This window comes from Schistosoma haematobium, chromosome 6 (genome assembly GCF_000699445.3).
Source record: "Schistosoma haematobium chromosome 6, whole genome shotgun sequence".
In the NCBI taxonomy this organism is placed as follows: domain Eukaryota; kingdom Metazoa; phylum Platyhelminthes; class Trematoda; order Strigeidida; family Schistosomatidae; genus Schistosoma; species Schistosoma haematobium.
Genome location: NC_067201.1, coordinates 22,720,894 through 22,743,082, shown reverse-complemented (window position 1 = coordinate 22,743,082; position 22,189 = coordinate 22,720,894). Strand labels below are relative to the sequence as shown.

At 37.1% G+C, this 22,189-nt stretch overlaps 1 protein-coding gene across 1 annotated transcript; it reads left to right on the top strand.

Moving 5' to 3' along the window:
• Window positions 1–789: 789 nt before the first annotated feature.
• On the top strand, window positions 790–5,902 carry MS3_00008811 (uncharacterized protein). The gene is made up of 4 exons (XM_051217153.1): window positions 790–1,054; window positions 2,788–3,103; window positions 3,238–3,912; window positions 5,020–5,902. Coding segments are annotated over exons 1-4 (1,308 nt in total). The 5' UTR covers window positions 790–1,052; the 3' UTR covers window positions 5,335–5,902.
• Window positions 5,903–22,189: the final 16,287 nt, after the last annotated feature.

The following is a 22,189-nucleotide window of genomic DNA, read 5'->3' as shown; positions in this document are numbered from 1 at the left end:
TAGTGCAATGAAGTTTAAAGAAGGTAAAAGAGGAGCTTCATTTCAGTAGTGAACATTGTACAACGGATGAATTTCAATTTTGATTCATACATCGGCCATTCATTATAATCTTACGATTGATACTTGAAGCCCTCAAATGCTCTGGTACGGCAGAGAAGTAGGGAGAGTACACTCTCCCTCTTCAAATGCTCTCACATAGCCACGAGTATATAGCCTCTCCCACGGAAGTCCTACTCACTGCATTCTCGCACCGCGGAGTATTGTTTACCGAATTGAGAGGACAGAAAACGAATGCCCGGCACTTAACCCGGGTTGGTGGACACGAACAGTTCACCTAGGGGAGTTGGAAAACCCTCAATTCAAACCAATCGTGCACATGGTCTCCAGTATCCTGAGGGAACAAATGGCGTATGAACCAATCGTTGATCACCGACTACCATGAGACTGCATCTCCTTACCATACTCCACTGCCTTGTAAATCAGACCTTTAGGTCGAAGGCTCCGAGTTTGACCCCCTATGTAAACCACCTTCTTCGGTTTGTGCAGCCAAGCAGTATCACAACCTTCATACAAATCAAATGAGATTTATGTAGAGCATATGTATCTGGGGCTCCATTGTGCCAGTATTTATTTGTTCAAATAAATAATAATAAATAAATCTTGCCTGTATTGCTTTTAAGTTGCCTATTTTTATTGTATACCATTTCATCATTTGTCATCATATAAAATTATTAAACAATCAATCAATCTGAATTCATTCTTCATAATTATGAATAAAACTGAATGATTCGCTTTATTTGTTCATATTAGAATAGAATTAGTTCAGTCACCCAAATCACATTATTGATTCATGATCTATGATCAATAGAATGAAAATTGTTTTCATTCTATTTCATGTAACTAATCCGCTAGATAACTAGTTCAATTGGCAAATTAACGAATAGTTTGATATGACTGATTGAACCAATTACCATGTCATACGGAATAAATCAGATATATATACATATATAAGTGTGTGTTCATAGTTTAGCTAACTGGATAATTCAAGTAGAATGTAAGTGTTGTAAATGTGAATTATGTTTGACTTTTACATTGCAAATGCATAACATTAAATTGTATTTGAATAAGAATATTTGTTTTGAAGGTGTCTACTAAAGTCCATTTTACAGTTGCATTGTGTGTGTTGAATTATCAAAAACGTGTTCAGATTGTAATGAGTCTATAATTTTGTATGATTATTCTCATTGATTACAGACTGAGATGTTTATGAATGTTCAAAAAGTATAGGATTTTATGTGTTTTATGTGTGTTCACGGTGTAGTAGATGATGTAGGTTCAGTGATGTTGTCATCATTCGACAGTTATTTACTCGTTTTCTGTCCTCTCAATTCGGTAAACAATACTCCGTGGTGCGAGAATGCAGTGATTAGGACTTCCGTGGGAGAGGCTATATACTCGTGGCTATGTGAGGGCATTTGAAGAGAGAGAGTGTACTCTCCCTACTTCTCTGCCGTACCTGAGCATTTGAGGGAATCGTTTGTTTGTAATCATCATATCAAAGAGTATCAATCATGGAAATTCAATGCGATTTCTTTTAGAAGGTAATTTGTTGTTATGAATTCAATAAAATGAGTGTCCAACAACTGATTCTCACTTACGATAAACATTCAAAGTCCTTGTTGACAGAGAATGAAATTCCTGCTTGTTTATTTTAACTTATCTCTCATTCAATGGTTTCACTTTTGGTTTTACATTGAACACGATAATTGAGAAATATACTTAGGAATCATTTGGAGAGTTCAATGTGGCGTTAAGTTAATCGAAGAAATATCAATCGATATGTTAATAATCGACTATTTAACATTTTCATGCTGACAAATAAAACACCATGTAGTACTTATAAGACCATGGATTGCTGGTTGTCCGTACAAAACATAAACTATAAAGCTTATTGTCCATGCCTATCGTATAAAAGGTCACTAACTACGTCAATTAAACAGCGTCATAATAAGTGATTTTAACTTTACAATATTGACATCATTATTATGTACCGTTTATTTACTCGTTAAGTTGGCACAAAATCACGAGTTTATATGGGATTTTACTAATGTCATTTGACCAACCACTGTTTATCCAATCCTGAGACCATCCCATAAATCATCATTCCTCCTACCACCTCCCTCAACTCATAATTTTACACTGTCTTATAGTCAGTTGGAAGACGTGCCGTCTGAGAATGATGGCTCTCTGAATATTTGTTCATTATTTTGACAATATAAAGATCACAGTTAGATGAACTGTGTGTGTGTCGACATGGTCTTGACATGTTTACACTTTTCTTTCTAGTATTTGAATTTTCAATATATAAGCGATGTTTTAAATCATCTATTTCACTCAAATATGGAACACAATAATTTCGGTTGAAATGGTCGACGTCTTCGATTAACTGAGATATTAACTGTGGTTGATTAAAATCTGTGATTCCTAAATTGCATCCGCTGAATATGTGGATTGATCAGATATTTGTATTCTCCACGTTACCACTAGAATTAGTCAACGGTACTTGATACACGTTACAATAGTTCACATATTGTAACATAGATATTTACTTAGTTGTTTATTCGCTTATGTATAATGATACTTACTTCAGTAAAAGTTGATAGATGAAAATACACACCATTTATTGTGTAATAAGTTATGCCTACATACACTTCATATGTGTAAGCACTTCAATTGACTAATTGTTTCTTTCTGTGTCATCATGTAGCCTTTATTGTTCGTTTATAGGTATCACATTTTAACGATAGTTTTGGAAGTGTTCATTCTCACTGCCTCATGTGTATTGTGTTTGGATAATGGAATGGCAACACTACCACCAATGGGTTGGATGACATGGCAACGATTTCGATGTCAAATTGATTGTCACAACTACCCAGATGATTGTATTAGTGAAAAGTTGATTAAACGTACTGCTAACAGACTAGTATTAGATGGTTGGAGAGATTTAGGTTATCGTTATGTAATAATAGATGATTGTTGGCCAGAATGGAAACGGGATTCGAAGACAAATGAAATAGTTGCAGATTATAAACGATTTCCCAATGTGAGTTGTTATTTATTATCTTTCGTATGTGGTGCATAATTCGTGTTTTTTCGTTTGAATGTCGTAGTTTGGTTACCATTTCCATTTGGATTGGTTCACAATTTGATAATCTGTATGATATGTTTCGTTTGTAGGGCATTAAAAGTGTTGGACAATACTTACATTCTAAACATCTACTATTTGGCATATATCTCGATTATGGAACTCAAACATGTGAAGGTTATCCAGGAAGTATGAATTATTTGGAGGTGGATGCCGATAGTGTGGCTAAGTGGGAAGCAGATTATGTGAAGATGGATGGATGTAACAGTCCGCAAGAAAGTATGCCAGAGGGCTATGGAAAGTTTTCCAGATTATTGAATGCAACTGGCAGACCAATAGTGTTCTCATGCAGTTATCCTGCTTACATTCCTTGGATGAAAAATACTAGTTTGATTGACTGGAAGAAACTGAAGAACAATTGTAACTTGTGGCGTATGCTGGGCGACGTTCAAGATAGTTGGTCATCGGTTATCAGTATTATAAACGCATATAAACTCCAAAATGATGTGTTACCGAAGTTGGCTGGTCCAGGACATTGGAATGATCCTGATATGTTGTTGATGGGAAACTTCGGTCTTTCAGATGATCAGAAACGAGTTCAAATGGGTATGTGGTGTATGTTTGCTGCTCCACTATTGATCTCAGCTGACATGGAAAAGTTAGATAATTTCAGTGTATCTCTGTTACGTAATGCACGTTTATTGGCTATAGATCAGGATAAAGGTGGACATCAGGCGGAATTCATCAGATCACGAAATGATGTACAAGTGAGTTTATCATACTATTGTACTAATAAATTTCAACAATGTGGTGTATCAGTGTGAAATTGTGGAATACGTTTTCGTGCTTGTTCGGACATATCAGTAAAATAAGACTGTGATCTTCTTTGGAGTGACAATCCTCCAGAGATTTAAACAAGCTTTTAAAAATGTGGCTGTTAGAGTATTTATCTGAAACAGAGATGGATCATGCGTAAAAGTGGAATCCAGAACGCGCGTCTTGATATATTTGGGACTCGTCAGCCGGATGTCCCTGTATCAAAGTTTGATGTTTGTCAATTAAATTGGAACACAGTACTTCAGACGTTTTCCCGTCTTTCGTTACGTTACTGAGTCCAGATAGCCACTGGCTTGTGCAGTCGGATGATTTTTATAGTATCTCATATATAAATATATATATATATATATATATATATATATATATATATATATATGGATATTCAAATCTTTCGTTTGGTACTGAGGACTTAGAGGACATGTATAACGAGTGGTAATGGGTTGGAGTCTCATATTGACTGGCAAAATTTGAATGCAGGTAATTCACGCAGAATAAACATATAGCAAAACAGACTGATCAAATGTAATCTTAAACATCAATGTGAAGATCCAAACAACCGATACATGTGGGTTTAGAGACTTCATCACTGCATAACACAGGATGACTTTGTTCTAACCAATCATAACTTGACGAAATCGAAATCACTTGATTGTGATTTCTACTTAAACAGACGAGCAGTCATGTCACAACTAGATCAACGGGTTTTAATTCACAGTAAGACAATAGACAAAGTGATGTGACTTCCAACCACTTCGTAAAGTAGTGGATGCAGTTTCCAAGGAGTTGACTCTCGATAACAAATGATCGAAATCCATGTTGATATGCCATTAACGACTGCGTATCAAATTTGAAAGTGAGCAATTGCTTCAAGCTATTATACACTTTTCTAAATGACACAGTTCTTATCATTCTAGTGCATTGTCTTGCGTTTCATTTCATGTCCTCCTCAAATGTTATGAGGTGAAGTGGTGGTACGTTTCTTAAATACATTACGTGAACAAAACCTTTCCGTTTGTTTGAATGCTTCTCCCATATAGATGTGGATGAGACAATTAGATGGAGATCCAATTGGTTGGGCAATCGCTTTTCTTTACACAACTGATGGTGGTGGACCAATTCACTTTTACACAAGTCTTGGTGAATTCAAATCACGATCGTATAGGATATCTGGAGATCAGTTTGAATTATTGGATGTGTTCAATGGTGATAAATTGAAAGTGATTCAACGAAGAGAGAAGTTTATGATTTCCATCAATCCGAATGGGATAATGATGTATCGAGTTAAACGTGTTCAACTAGAGACTGTTTCTGAAGAAATTGATGGACCGTTTCAGACATTGTTATCGCCTTAAGAAATCCACTTCATTGCTTCAATATCATATAAACTGAACAGTTCTTAATTGAGATAACTATTTTAATACATGGTGTTTTAGAAGTCAATCCATTCGGTCACTTATCCCATTAGTGTGATGTGATTTTATTTCGGTTGAAGCACTTGCTACGATGCAAAATACTATCGATATTTTAGTAATGTTGTGAAGTAATCCCTGAAATTATTGGAAGTAGTCAGTGACGCACGGATTTATTGATCGATCTTACATGAATGAAAATGATAATGAGCCAGTAGTATATGAACGAAAACCTGATGTTATATTCGATGAGTAGTGAATTCAATGAGACCACTATTGATAAACGTATTCTTGCTCATCTCATCAAGTGTTATTTTGTTCATGACTTCTTTTTTGTTTTTAAGTTTATTCAGACGTGAGGTACTGCTCCATGTCGATCTCTCCTTTAAGATGTTAAGGAATACTAAGTGACTGGATTTCAGTCAATATTATACCGTAGTGTATTCTGTCCACTGTTTTAGGTACATAGAGTGAATATATATTGAGTTGTATGGTTAGTTACATTGAGAACACATGACTTTGTAGCACAAATTTGAAGAGTTGTTCAACATAAATTTGTGTTGTGAAAAGAATCCATGTAGCGTCACCTTATTTTAAACAGAGATTAAATCATGTGTGTTGATTTGGACTATTCTTAGTGTTAGTCATAGTCGGTATTCGTAACCGCTTATTTATATATCGGTTGTGAAATGATCGGACGTGAAAAAACTTTCATTAACTCGAATGTTTCTTCGAGACCATCTTGACAAGAAATTCTGATTGTATTTAGAAATTACTGTATTGGCACAAACAAAACTGACTTCATCTTGTTTTCAACAATTATCAGTGGTGATCAACATTGTTTGCTCAGTCAGTAAATAAATGTAGTGAATGTTGAAGCTACTTGAATGAAGTATGTAGGTTCGTGGGTTGTTATTGCTTTCTACGTCACAGAAGTGTCATTTCACTCATACAAAACACTTTAGCTGGTGTAAGTCGTTAGTTAAGTTAAACAGAAGGGCGATAGTTTCACTACATATACTTTTGAGTAACATAGGCACTGTTCAAGGGTTTACCTTGATTCCACGAAGAACGTATGTAAGTACATCATCATAGTTATCATTAACATGTAAAGGTATCATTGTTTTATTTAGTCATTATTGGAATATTTCAGTTAAACGCATAGAGATGGGATAGTAAGTCGAGTTCAGAACTCAGTTAACTCGTAAAAGCGTTTGTCAGATGACGGGATAAACGGTTTTCGAATTGTACATCTATATCTGTTATAGTATAATAAGAATGATAAGTCAATACTTGACGATATTCGTGAAGATCAGTTTTAGGTGAACATCAACTAAGCATCTGTCTAAGTAGTCTATGTCTGTGAAATGTTTGTCAAAACTGAGTCACTAAACAACCTAACCGATGCATGCATTTCACATGTATATTTTCATAATCTGTCATCACATGGTTTTAAGTCCGAACATTAAAGACCGCTTTGTATACACATCATACTTTCCGATCACGAATTTATCAATCTGGACGCTTTTGATCTGTACAGATGAATTCATGGTAGCTTGATAACTCTTAAAACATTCATGTGTTCTTGTAAATGTTATAAACTGTATGAAATCTATGTTGTCAGTATGTAGAGAATTCATGAGTAGCACAAATATTTTCAACGTCAACCCTTAAATATTTGACAGCCTAATAGGTGTCTAATAGTTCTGTAATAAAATTGCTGAATCATTATTACATAATCACCTTCTGTGCTTTACACACCCATGCTTTATTTGATTGAGATTAAAGTTCACATCAAACAATTTTTGCCATATTTTTGTTTATTGAGCAGGTAGATAAGTGATTTCAAGTGTGAAATATAGATCTTTGTTTCACTTTTAAACAAATTTCCTTAAACGTATATCGATGAATTACATCTTGAACGTGATTAGTTTGTCGGTAAAATGTCTCAGAAGTGTGAGACGTATCGAAAGAAAGAAAATTTGTAGCTCAGGCGGGTGATTTTAGCAAAGTTTTGTTCCTTGAGTTGGACAATTTGGCCGTGGATCTTTCATTAGCACAAACTTTAGGTAATGGTAAAGCGTTCAAATTTTTCCACATATGGCTCACAGCTTGTCCTGTCGACCTCGATGTTGATTGGTCATTACTGACTTTAATCTTGTCATTGTTAACCTCTTTATTTTGATTGTGTATCTCGTTGATTTGTTTCTTGGTCCTCTATTTGTTCATATCTGTTTTGATCGGCTAATAAATTGGGTGGATTCCAATGTCCTTGTTGACTTCTGATTGATCTGAATGTCAAGCTTCTGAAAATTCTCTGGTGTTTTATAATTCTATATACCCAAGTTCTCAACATTTTTCCAGTTAAATGTGTGCTCACAGTTGTCCACATGCGTTAATATAATCGAGAGTATGTCATAGCGTTTGACCGCCAATTGATATTTATGCAGGCAGGGGGGTCCTTTTAGTCCGATGTGGTGTTTTTCACAGTCCGAAACAATTTAGTTTGTAGATGATGTTCGGGCTTTTCCTTTTTTGTCATTTCGTCCTTTGGATTGCGGAGGATTGCTTGAAGTGATTTCGTTGATTTATGTTCTATCCCTATTCCAAAACGCTTGTTTAATCTCGTAGTGATGTCTGATGTTTTGTCCTGTATGACGTTCATTTTATTTCAGTCTGGCATGTATTCACAATAACAATCTGTTTATTACTAGCTCACAGTGAATTCCATCAAGTAAAACATCCAGCAACGTAATTTGCATGAAATAGGTTTCAGCATTTCTCTCAGTTATGCTGTTTTTATTTATCAGTTAATTAATATCAAACATCAGTTGACTCTATAAAAGTAGTATGTTTATTTTGATTCAACTGTCGTTCAGTCTACCGGATAGCGAGTAAGATCTGTTTCCGACAACAGTGTATCTCTACATGTACCCTCCCTTTGGCAAGTATTAGTTTTCATTATTCATAAAACTGATCGCTCTACAGCGTACTGTTTTGCTTCTTTGAAATGTGTAATTTGACTATCGATCAGTTTATTTTTACCCATGTGGCCTATCATAAATTTTTGATACAAATTCTAAGACTTCTCTAATAAGAAATGAATATCTGCTTATATTCACAAGTTACCTCCTAAGTAGTTCAACACCAGCCGTCAAATCGAGAGTAGTTAAAACGCCGAAATACTCAAAGTTACTTATGTTTACAAACCTATTGTGTTCGAAATTCACATTCGAAGGTTTTGGTTTTGTATTTTTTTATTCACACTCTCAGTTGTGTGTCCAGTCTGGATAATAGAATAGCCAGATTTCAACCAGCGACTTGGATGACATGGCAACAACATCGAAGTCAAAATGATTGTCAGGACCATTCAGAAGATTTTATCAGTGAGAGAGATTCATCAAACGTACAGCCGACATATATGTATCCATTGTTTGAAGAGATTCGGGTTATCCATATGTCTTGTTGATGACTGTTAGTCAGCCAAAACACGTGATTTAGACATGATTGAGATGTTCATGAATCTTGAAAGAGTTCCTTATGAAGGTTGGTACTTATCGTTTTGCTAGTAACTTGCCCTGTTTTAAAGTTCCGTTTTGACATCATAAAAGTCGTGCACTTCATATATGAATCAGCTTTTACGGAACGGTGGACTGGAGGTAGACTTGTAATAGAGATTATATCTGATGTAAATGCTAAGATCAGCATGTTTCGAAAACGACTGATTTCGTGCATTCAGTTACTGGAGATTTCATAGATAGCAGGAATATGTTTTGCATATGATTTTTTAAATGGAAACGTATCCTTAAAGCTCTTTTAAAATTATCGATGTGTACACCAGTCACAACTCCGCCTGGAGTCCCTCCGGGGGCTACTGCCAGCCCCAAGCCCGGATAAAAGTGTAATGTTGGGCATGGGATTAGCGTCCTCATCCCGTAGAAAACTAACTCGCTAAAAAAACGCTAACCAGAAAAAATTATTTAAACCTTTTATACTCTCCCCTGGGAGTCAGAAGGTCTTCATTTAGAAGAATTATGACGCCTCATGATGAAAGCCGAATCCCTTCGGAAGTTACGAGGCCGATGCCCCTTCTGACAACCAGAGCGACCATTTATTTAGGTACATGGAATGTTTGTACAATGTGGGACACCGGGAGAGCCTTTCAAATTGCTGCAGAAAGGAGAAGATACAACCTAGAGTTACTTGGGATCAGTGAAACACGTTGGACAGAAGTTGGACAACAACGACTAACTACAGGAGAGCTCCTGTTATACTCCGGCCATGAAGAAGAAAATGCACAACATACACAAGGAATTGCATTGATGCTGTCCAAACAAGCGCAAAATGCGCTCATAGGATGGGAATCTCATGGACCAAGGATCATCAAAGCCTCGTATAAAACAAAGAAAGAGGGCATTTCAATGAACATCATCCAATGCTATGCGCCTACCAACGACTACAATGAAGACGCTAAAGATCAATTCTACGATAGGCTGCAGTCAATAGTCGAGAAGTGCCCAACAAAGGACCTGACCATTCTGATGGGAGATTTCAACGCCAAGGTTGGAACGAACAACACTGGATATGAAGACATCATGGGACGACACGGACTGGGAGAAAGAAACGAAAATGGTGAGAGATTTGCAAATCTATATGCCTTCAATAAGCTGGTCATAGGCGGCACCATATTCCCACATAAACGCATACACAAAACCACATGGACTTCACCGGATCACTCTACACAAAACCAAATCGACCATATTTGCATCAACAAAACGTTCAGGAGGACTATAGAGGACGTGAGAACCAAGAGAGGAGCTGATATAGCATCAGATCATCACTTACTGGTCGCCAAGATGAAATTGAAACTCAAGAAGCACTGGACAACGGGGCGGACAGTATCACAAAAGTTCAATACGGCCTTTCTCCTGGATACTAACAAACTCAACAAATTCAAGATAGTCCTCAGTAACAAGTTCCAGGCCTTTCATGATCTACTCAATGGAGAAGGAACTACTGTGGATAGCAACTGTAAGGGGATCAAAGAGGCAATCACTTCAACATGTCATGAGGTCCTGGGTCACAAGAAGCACCACCACAAGGAATGGATCACTGTTGGTACACTGGATAAGATTCTAGAAAGGAGGAACAAGAAGGCAGCGATCAATACCAGCCGAACAAGAGCAGAAAAAGCCAAGGCACAAGCTGAATACACGGAAATAAACAAACAAGTGAAGAGGAGCATCAGAACCGACAAACGTAAATATGTGGAAGATTTAGCAACGACGGCGGAAAAGGCTGCAAGAGAAGGAAACATGAGACAATTGTATGACACGACAAGGAAACTCTCTGGAAATCGCCACAAACCAGATCGACCAGTGAAAAGCAAGGAAGGCAAGGTATTCAACAACATTGAAGAGCAACAAAACAGGTGGGTAGAACACTTCAAAGAACTCTTGAATCGACCAGCTCCACTGAACCCACCCAACATCGAAGCAGCACCCACGGACCTCCCAATCTATGTTGGCCCACCAACAATTGAAGAAATCAGCATGGCCATCAGACAAATCAAGAGTGGCAAAGCAGCAGGACCGGACAACATCCCAGCAGAGGCACTAAAAGCAGACGTAGCGGCAACTGCAAGGATACTCCACATTCTCTTGAATAAGATTTGGGATGAGGAACAAGTACCAACAGACTGGAAAGAAGGACTTCTGATCAAACTACCGAAGAAAGGCGATCTCAGCAAGTGTGATAACTACAGAGGCATCACTCTTCTCTCAATACCGGGAAAAGTCTTCAACAGGGTATTGTTAAACAGGATGAAGGACTGCGTAGACGCCCAACTTCGTGACCAACAGGCAGGATTCCGTAAGGATAGATCGTGTACAGACCAAATCGCAACTCTACGGATCATTGTGGAACAATCAATTGAATGAATTTCATCAATCTACACCAACTTCATTGACTACGAAAAGGCATTTGATAGCGTGGACAGAACAACACTATGGAAACTTCTTCGACACTACGGCGTGCCTCAGAAGATAGTCAATAACATACAGAACTCATATGATGGATCAAACTGCAAAATTGTGCATGGAGGACAGTTGACAAAGTCGTTCGAAGTGAAGAGCGGTGTCAGGCAAGGCTGCTTACTCTCACCCTTTCTCTTTCTCCTGGTGATCGACTGGATCATGAAGACGTCAACGTCTGAAGGGAAGCTCGAGATACAATTGACATCTAAGATGCAGTTGGATGATCTAGACTTCACAGACGATCTGGCCCTTCTATATCAAACGCAACAACAGATGCAGGAGAAGACGAACAGTGTGGCAGCAGCCTCAGCAGCAATAGGTCTCAATATACACAAAGGGAAAAGCAGGATTCTCCAATACAACACAGAATGCACCAATCCAATCACAATTGACGGGGAAGATTTGGAAGATGTAAATACCTTTACGTATTTGGGCAGCATCATTGATGAACACGGTGGATATGATGCAGATGTGAATGCGCGGATTGGCAAAGCAAGAGCAGCATATTTACAACTGAGGAACATCTGGAACTCAAAGCAACTGTCAACCAACACCAAGGTCAGGATTTTCAATACAAATGTCGAGACAGTTCTACTGTATGGGGCAGAAACCTGGAGAACTACAAAAGCCATCATGCAGAAAATACAGGTGTTTATTAACAGTTGTTTACGCAAAATACCTCAGATCTATTGGCCGGACACTATTAGCAACAACTAACTGTGGGAAATAACAAACCAGATCCCAGCGGAGGAAGAAATCAGGAAGAAGCGTTGGAAGTGGATAGAACACACATTGAGGAAAGCACCCAACTGCGTCGCAAGACAAGCCCTCACATGGGATCCTGAAGGTCAAAGGAGAAGAGGAAGACCAAAGAACACAATACGCCGGGAAATGGAGATGGACATGAGAGAAATGGACAAAAATTGGATGGAACTAGAAAAGAAGACCCAGGACAAAGTGGGGTGGAGAATGCTGGTCGGCGGCCTATGCTCCATTAGGAGTAACAGGCGTAAGTAAGTAAGTACACCAGTCTCTATTTATATTTTCACTTATATGAATTTTCATCTAGAGTATGTGGATATCCATAACACACATTGCAACTAATCAACATATTGACGCTAGAGTTTTAAATACGCATATCCGATGTTTTCATTTGGAGGTACATACAATGCATTCCGGTTGAAACAGAAACTGAGATGTTTGATTTAGATAGAAAATGCCAATATGTGTTATGCTGACTGCTTTACACCGTTGTTTGATAACTAAATGTTGATATGAAGATAATGATCAGATGGGCAGTCAATTCTTTAGCGTTTCATGTGATACGTATTACTGATTTATATGATCACGACTCTATTCTAGGTAGTGACTAGTATGTCAGGTTCGTAGACATCTATTTTTAAATGCATTATACAAAATATTTTGCGTCGTATACTTGAAGTATTCACACGGAGGTTAACTTGACTAATTTTTATCATATAACTGTGTGCATCAGAAAATATTATTTTTCATTTCTTTTGACGATCATAAACGAGTGCAAATGGGTATGTGGTGCATGTTCGCTGCTCCACTACTGATTCCAGCTGACAGGGTCATATTACATAATTTCAGTGTATCTCTGTTACGTAATGCACGTTTATTGGCCAGAAATCAAGATAAAGGTGGACATCAGGCAGAATTCGTCAGATCTCAAAATGATCTATATGGGAGTTACTTGCACTGTTATGTAGATTGGTTTCTAAATATTTGAAGTATTTTCTTCTTTTCTTTGAACAGACATATCTACGGAAACTCAAGGAAACCGTCATCATCAGCATGAGACTTTCCTATTTGTTTTGATTTAATGTCTTGGAGGAGGAGTGTCCAAGTAAATTACAGCACTTGCTACTTGTGACGTATTCAAAATAACTTTTGATAAATCAGTTAATTGTGTTGCAATTCGTCTTCATTTGTGAAACTTAATAAACTTTTGGAATAAAACGACCGTTCAATTATAAATCCGTCTTTCATTATTTTCGATTAACTAAAGTTTAAATTTTTTATTCTTTCCTGATTGTTAGGATGATAAAATGAGACGAAGTTATTGTTTTTGACCGGGATAGTATGTTTGGGTATGTCAATTGTGTTTACGTCGAAGTTTCTTTTAATACAGTTGTGAATACGAAACTTAGATAATGGTCTGTTAGTTTGAGCAATCTTCACTATTAGCTTCATCCATTATTATGCTTTTGATACAATATAAAATTATCAGAACAAATTTTTTTCAACACGTTTCGTTCTCTTATTTGCTGACCGGTACTAACTGCAAATTTTGAGTGATATTCACTAAACAGTTCGAAAATTGACATCTGAAAAACGTACATCTTTTCCGATGTTGTTGATTATACTTTTTGTAAGCAGACAGCGAAAGATTGTAAACGCTTCATAAAAACGTCTATATGGGTTGTGTTTTAAATGGATATAATGATGTGTTCAAACAAACAAAAGTAAATTGGCTTGTTGAAACAACTGGATGTCAGACATACGTGCTACGGACATTCAATTAGGTCTCTTTGCATTTTTCTACACAAAGGAAGGTGATGAACGCATTTAAATTCACACCAGCCTCAATGAATTTGAGTCACAGTGATATAAGACATCTGGACACTAATCCAAAATAATAGATTATTGAGTAGTGTTCGGGTTAGAGACGTTGACTTATCACGGTGGTTCATGATTCTTATCTATCCATCTGGAATAATGATATATCGAGTTAAACTGGTAGATATTTCGCGTTGCGCAATACAGTAAGTTGTTGTTGGCGTTCGGCAACTTGGATTATGACAGACATTCTGAGATCCAATATTTAATATGGTGCACAATGAAATCAGTCTTTTTACAAGAATGATCGGCAAACAACAACCATTTCAGGACAAATCATATTCGCGTGTCGTTTAGTCAATAAGAGCATCTAATGTTAAATAATAATACGTCCTTAATTAGTTATACGGATGGCTTGGCCCAAAAGACGAGATCAATGTAGATTAAGCGTTTTTGCTTACAGATCAAAACTACAAGGAAATATTCTTGCTTATTTTTATGAAACGCAAAACACTAGAGTATCAACTTCATAATTAGTCATAAAACTGGAAGGAACAGATCCAGTCTAAGTGCAAGGGAAGATGAGAAGTCTTTCGAAGTCAAGCCGAAGAAAAAACTTCAGGCGAACCTTGGATATCTCCACCTGCTTATAACTACTAGTTAGCTAATAAGGTCGTTATGCTATCAGAAGATTAGTTTTTAATGTTACACAAGCTTGTAAGTATCAGAGATTTTAACAGTCTAATTTGCCATACTGCCAAACTCAATCTTTTTACAGTGAAAACGTTTCAACCTAGAAATTTTGCTCAAAGACATATATATCAGCCACTGAACACCAAGATAAGGGGTAGTTTTTTCTCACAACCGGTCTATTTTATCTCTAACGCCCATGTTACAGACTTGATAAAAAGACTCTTCCTAAGTCCTTTCAAATAGATGCACAATAATCACGTTTCTGTTCATAATGAGCGTTACTTACAAATACCACAAGATAAATTTATTTCACGTTGAAGATGTTATCTGGCCAGAAGAGCATTAGTTGAGACGAAGGTGTGAACATATTCTTTAGCCTAAGTAACTTGGGTGCCTATTCCGTCATGGTTAAATATCAAGTACGAGAACGAACGCGTGAAAAATATATATATCCAGAAACACGAAAAAATATCACAATATATCAAAGTTAAAATAAAACAGTGATGTACAGAACTAGAAAAAGGAACAGACTCACCGTTTGCGATTTGGCGTACCAGATCACGTCAGACTCAGCAATGAATATGCTACAGGCATTCAAAGTTTGACAGCGCTTTTACCAGTAACAAATTCTATTATGAATTGTACTCACCAAGTGAAATCAAAAGACAGAAGCCAGTGAGTTCGTAGATATATTTGATAGGCTATCAACGTACCGTGAATCGACTGATCAAATCTGACTAGTGATCGCAGAGGATGTTGAGCATGGCGTTCCCACTCGTGATCTGCTGCGGATGCATGACCTAGCGCCTTCAGCTAGGTGAGTCCATTAAAATTAATGTGACCAGCGTCCAATGTTTAAGACTTACAGAGCTATTTATTTTGGGGATTTATTTACCGCTACAACATTCTTTGGTTTCGCTCTACCATATATTATGACTTGACTACTTTATCATAAGTATAATATTTACAGTAGTTCCAACACACTGAAATATTGTTTTAAGCCAAATTTGAGAAATAAAACTACAAAGCGGCTGTAAATCTGCTAGGACTTCTACGGATAACTGGTCACTGCGTACATTGACAGTTACTGATGGCCTGAAAGCGTGCCGTATAACCGGTGTATACGTAGTTCATTGATTTTACTAGATGGCTCCGGTGATATTGGAATTCTGTTTTTTTACAGAGTACGTCGTACTAACACCTGACAACACATTTTTAGGTAAACTGGATCTTTATAATTGTACATTACATGACTTCCAACCTTTACAATAAATTTGAAGATGAGAGTCTGGTTGGCTGCCCAATTACCTGGGGTCACCAAATAGCAGAACCAAAAAGTGAATATTATCTACACTATCTATTATTGAAGACTGAATTGTTGCCCATTTTTATATGGATCGGAAGTAAGAATTTCGAAAAGGTGCGCAACTTTGGAAATGCTTAAGGCTGTCTTGTTGGAGGAGAGTGTCTTTGATGAACCCACGGAAGATGAAGTGATGTTGTATGCTGAAAGTTTGGGAATCGATGTTGAAAAGGAGCAAGACTTGCTTTATATCGCTAAGGAAGGGATTTCTGCACATTTACCGACTGGCTGGCAAGTTCTTAAGGTAACCATATTTTCACGAAGTACTGCCACTTCTAGTTTACTGCTTGATAGCATCAGTTATCTTTAATGTTCCCGCTCCTCATTTCCCTATTTCATTATATCCTATTTGCATGCCTTGAAAAGTGTAAAACGTTAACAGGGGATTTTTTGAATTTTGTAAATATCAAGATAATATACATCCACAGTAGGAATTACATTGTAGATCAAGAGCTAGAAAATCCTTGGGATTCTATTTTTTCCAACCAGAATATCTGAGTATTATAAGATATTCTTTAGATACTCATATTATAATCTCAATATTCTGTTGACGTTAGTCTTATGCCTATGTAAGTAAAATAAGTGGCAGGAATATTTGGTTGTTAATCTACGCTTTTTTGACCTAATTTGGGTATGTTTTGTAGTAGTTATGCTTTGTTTATTGGAGAATGACAGTAAGTAGATGTAGTCTCATGTTATTTGGCTTCATGTTATATTCAGGTGTCACAAGTTTATGTATTTAGTTTAACCGAATTCAGGCACTGCTTGGAACAGCACAATTCAAAACATGTAACCCAGGGGACTGCCACTCTTGCAGTGGTCACTTTTTTATTCATATACAAATCTGTTTCAAGTGCAACGGTAATTCACTTAATTAAGCATGTAAGCAAATTGAAGATATGATTAGATCTCTTAACAGTATCGTAAAACAATTCCGTAGCTTGATCAGGTTTCGCCGATATCATACAACCGGCAAACTCTGACGACGAAGGCTTCCTAGTCTACATTTAACAAAGCTCTATGTCAGTGTGTGTGTGTATGTGGAAAGTAGTAATCCCTTTTGATTGACTAAGTCGAGGCAGAGGAAATAAAATTCGAAGCTACAACCTAATTAAAAGCTTAGTAGTTTGGTCTGTGAGCCACCCTTGGTAACTAGAAGATTACGAAACTGATTATTTCTGAGTTTTATTGCGATGCCAATATGTTGTCGTGTCAAAATAATATGAACCATTGTTTTTCTAGTTAAATTATCCAGATACTTGGACTAAGTAGTAATGATTTTTGTACTGTTCATCACTATTGGAGTGATATTTACTTTAACCAAACAATTCATAACCATTTATTCGCATATGCTAAATTAACATTTATATTTAATTATTTTTCTCCGTAGGATGAAAATAACCAAATATTCTATTATGACAGTGCATCTGGTATTAGTTTATGGGAGCATCCATTAGACAGACACTTTCGAGATCGTGTTGCTAAAGCCCGTCAAAAGAAACAAGATGCCATTGATACAACAAGTAGTTCTGGCAAAATCGCTCATGATAAATTTGTGGAAACTGGTTGCGTCGTGTCAAATGGTTTAATGCGCCCGCATTCGAAATCATCCATAAACAACAAAGAGGTAGCAAGAGGATATACACCAACCCGTTCTGATCCTCATGAAGGTGAGTGTTGTTCTTTTCCCGTTCGGTTTTTTTGTACTGCGTTTGTTATAACGTTATTTCAATCGAAACGGAATTATTCAGCAAATATCAATATACCGGTTCTACAGGAGATTAGCAACTGTTCGAGTAGCTCACTGGTAACATCTCAGACGGTTCAAAGCTGGGTAACGGATTCTAGTTCTACTGATAGCAGTTTCCTCATAATAAAGGATGCACATCTGATGAATCCTAATTGGCTCAGGTCGTGCGTATAAGTGATTTTGCTGCTAATTGCCTCCAAACAACTGACTTCAATATTGTATTCATAAGCTATTAAAGGTTTCCGTCTATATATGGCTAATAAACTGTTCTTGTGTTGGTGAATCGCTACTGTAAATATACGTAGCCTCGATTAACTGATAAATAAGTTATTTCTTCACTAACCGTCGACTGGAAGAATCAATGAAAATTTGTGATTCCCTAGACCTGCGATTGAATTTTAAAGCACGCATGTGTCTGATATCCTCGAGAAAAAATCATTGTGTAAGTTATTTTGAGGTTATCTTCCGTCTACCTTGGTCATATTTTTCAACTAGACTATCATTTACTAATGAATATTACTGTTCGTTTCTGTGTTAATTTTACTACTTTTCTATTCTATTTCTTCACAATCTTGTCGCTTTATTTTTATTTCTCAATTCTTCCCTGCCTTTATTGGGATTTACGTTCCTGAATAAAGTAATTTATGTCCTACTGATTAGGAGAGTTAAACTTTTACCCTCCCGTCAACTCAGATCGGCTCGTGTTCTCGTCCTTAACTATCATACATGTATAATTACGTAATCCTTTATTGTGGTTGTTACACTGACAGTGATCGAATTTTGTGGCGATGATGCACATTGGTTGAAACACTAGCTTATGAAGTCGGGAATGGGGAGAGTCAGCTCTTCCTCTGCAAAAGCTCTCACATGGCCACGTCCATGCAACCGCTTCAAGGGAAGTCCTACTCACTGCCTTCTCGCGGCGAGGGTGTTGTCTACGAAATTGAGAGGACGAAAAGCGAATGTTCGGCGCTTTAGGCGAACTGGTGGATATGGAGGATCCATCTAGGGGAGTTGGAAAACCCTCACTCTAAACCAATGGCGCACATAGCCTCCAGTATCCTGAAGGAACAAATGGCGTATGAACCTGTTGTTGGTCACCAGCTACCATGAGACTGCATCTCCTGACTTTGCTCCACTGCCTCGTGGGTCAGACTTTTAGGTCAAGGACTCGGGGTGTGGCCCTCAAAGAAAACTACCTTCTTCGGTTTGAGCAGCCGGGCAGTATCCCAGCCCTCAGACAGATCGAAGAAATTATGTGGTGCATATCTATTTGGTGCCTCCTTGTAACAATGTTTATGTCTTTAAATAAATAAGTTGATTCTTTGTGGTTCTGTTATATTAGATAAGTCTGTTGAGATTCTTTAAGACTTCAAGTCAGTCAGTCAATCAAGAAATTTATCACCCAGGGACGAAGTCATACAAGCATTGCACTGTGGTGTGGCATTAGTAAGACATTTCTTGTGGATAGTCAACATTATCCATCCTCATAACGGAAATATGTTAGGATGATCGGCTCTGCAAGTATCCTAGCTGACCTCGATACACGGATTTCCGGTGGTTGAGAGCATCGATAACTACCCACAAAGTTCTTGCATAACTCGAGTTAACCTTCTCACTTAACTTTCCCTTATCTAGATGTTTTAAAATATCATTCGTCACACATTGTGAAGTTTAAGAGGCCTGTCCTTGGAATGACTACATTATTTGACGTAAGGATATTAGTCATAAAGCGAAGTCGTTACTCTGGGTGCTTTATGGATTTGTGGCCTACATAGTAAGATACGCTTATCACTCGTCACATATTTTAGTCTCTCAAACATGAGAGTATATTGTGATCCCACGATAACTGTAAGGTTGTGAAAAACACTGCCTTTTATTCATTTAGTTGCGAGTTTAAATTTTGTTTCAAATACTTCAGTTTTAGGATCCAGGGAGTATCATCAACACCAGGTACTCTTCCTGTACACGTTTTACGTGGTTAGTTTTTTCTTCCTTTCACTTTTCCACATTCCAGTTTTTGTGCATTTTACTCTCCCATGATTTCAAGATTGGATTTTACTCCTGTTCATCACTTTCCTGAAAGCAGTTCTTTGTATGCGTTCGTGTTAATGAGAGGGAAAGCCAAGTTAATTTCTGGGTGAGATTACAGTTTCTAGACTAAGTCTACAAACTGTAATCTCATATTGGTCCAAACGGGTGATAATAAACGATAGATGTAAGCCATTTATAATCTTACCTTAAAGATATGTTTATTCAAGTATACAAATGCATTCGACTAATTTAATGTTTATTTACTATTTTCATTACATTTAAATTCACTTTTACTTCTCGATAAACTATCTGTAGGCAAGCTGAATACAAATAATTCCAAAGAACTCGTAGAAAAGCACGAAAGCGATAATCAACTCTCGACCAGTGCTCTTGCAGAACCTCGCTTTCAATGTCCAGTTGTTACTACTAGAAACGATGATCATCTGCCAGTTACAGATGATCCTACTGAATATCTTGAGATAAAATTATCCAAAAATAAGATACACGAGAAAGCACTTGTTAATAATCATGAGAAACTTCAACGATCCTCTCGTAAAGACCATCTTTCATCAGAAGGTTTTAAATATTGGTCAGAAATGTACAAAGAAAATCTTCGTCAAGCAGATGAAAACCTAACTGTATTACAGTCAAAAATAAGAGAATCCTTGTTACTAACTAGCAGTCATAAAAAAACCAACTCAAATCTCTGCAGTAATGCAACACCAAATTCACTCACTAAATACAATCCTACGACAATAACGAAGAATTCACATATTGTAAGCAATTTATCTAGATGTTTCTCATCATCGGATCTTTTGAACATTGTAGATAACAATCAAACATATTGTAAACGATTAGAGGCATTTTCTAGTCCTGTGAAAAAAATTGAAAATACATTTAATGAAGATATTCTATGCCCTGAAGTTGGTATATCTCCAACTGCTGTCATTCAAACAGAGTCGTCTAATAGAAATGATAAATATATTGGCCATGGTGTATCGTCTTTAGATGCCAATTCAAAATTATCTTCATCTATACTTCCTGAAAATATGAAAAATTCTACATATCAGCTCACTCCAGGTAGAACGTGTTTAACAGAACAAAATGGCAGTGTAGAAAAATCGACTGATGGAATTCAAGTGGATCAAAGTAATATGAAGTCGAAGCCCAATAAAAGCTTGATTAATTTATCAGAATGTATCAGTCATTTGGTTGAAGAACGTTCTCGTGTACAAGGCAAATTGTTTCGTCTTAAGGTAAGCTATTTTTGGTGAATATAATTATGTCACTATATTCAAGTGACTTTGGTAGACCAAAGACTAGTACTTTATTTTACTTGTTACGATCTTGATTTGTCTGCTCACTAGGTCATACTTAATATATCGAGCAGATAAGATAGTTGTTTCGACCCGGTTTACTACCTTGACATGAGTTATTTGATACAACCTTGAGGGTTGTAACGCAGGAGTTCGACCCATGACTAAACAACTTGAAGGGCACAGAGAATTGAAACTCTTCTATCAATTGCAATCCCAAATAACAATGAGAAGAGTCAAGTTAACAAGAACAAGTGAATTTAAACTTCTCCCGATTGCACAGGTAATTGTCTGTCAGGACTCAGTATGTAGGTGAATAACGCGATGGCATTTGAAGCGAACGGCAGTGATTTCTAATCCTGCAGTGGACAAAACTGTGGTATGCAGATACACTCGACTGACGAGTCTCGATGAGGATGATACACTCGTTCTGCATTCTATTGCTAGTCACCATGTTGCATTACTTTCATAATCTTTTTATCACAACACAGGTATAATCACCTCTGAATTCGTGGGTTATTTTCACTTGCGAAAGTATTCGATTCTATGTATGCCATAAAGAGGTTGGCTACAATTGGCGACACGGAGGATCCCTCTGCCACACAGTTGGTTTGTTTGTATACTGTCCTGTTAGAAGCAAATAGTGTCTAATTTAGTCGTAGTTTTAAGGATTTTATGATCAGGCTAATGCTTGATGGACATCTGTCAGAAATAATATTGTCGTCGTCTAGTAAACCACTGATGAATGACTGTTCATCTGACACTATCCAAAACACTATGCAGATTCCAAATCGCATGACATTACCCATTCAGTTCTGTATTAGTCTCTTTCTACTTCTTACTATCGGCAAATATCACGGGATGAAATGAAATCGTTATTTGCTGATGTAAGGAAAGTCAGCAAGACACTTTCATTTGTTCACAAATTACTTTTCATATAGTTGTGGATACGAAAGTTAGATAATCGTCCAAAGGTTTAGACAATCGCTTCCATCTACACAAAGGTTGATGGAGGACCAATCGACTT

Excerpts from the sequence above, each read along its gene's own strand:
- MS3_00008811 (XM_051217153.1), top strand. Across the intron at positions 3,104-3,237 it reads ATTATAAACGATTTCCCAAT|GGCATTAAAAGTGTTGGACA; the intron begins GTGAGTTGTTAT and ends TTTCGTTTGTAG. Across the intron at positions 3,913-5,019 it reads GATCACGAAATGATGTACAA|ATGTGGATGAGACAATTAGA; the intron begins GTGAGTTTATCA and ends TCTCCCATATAG.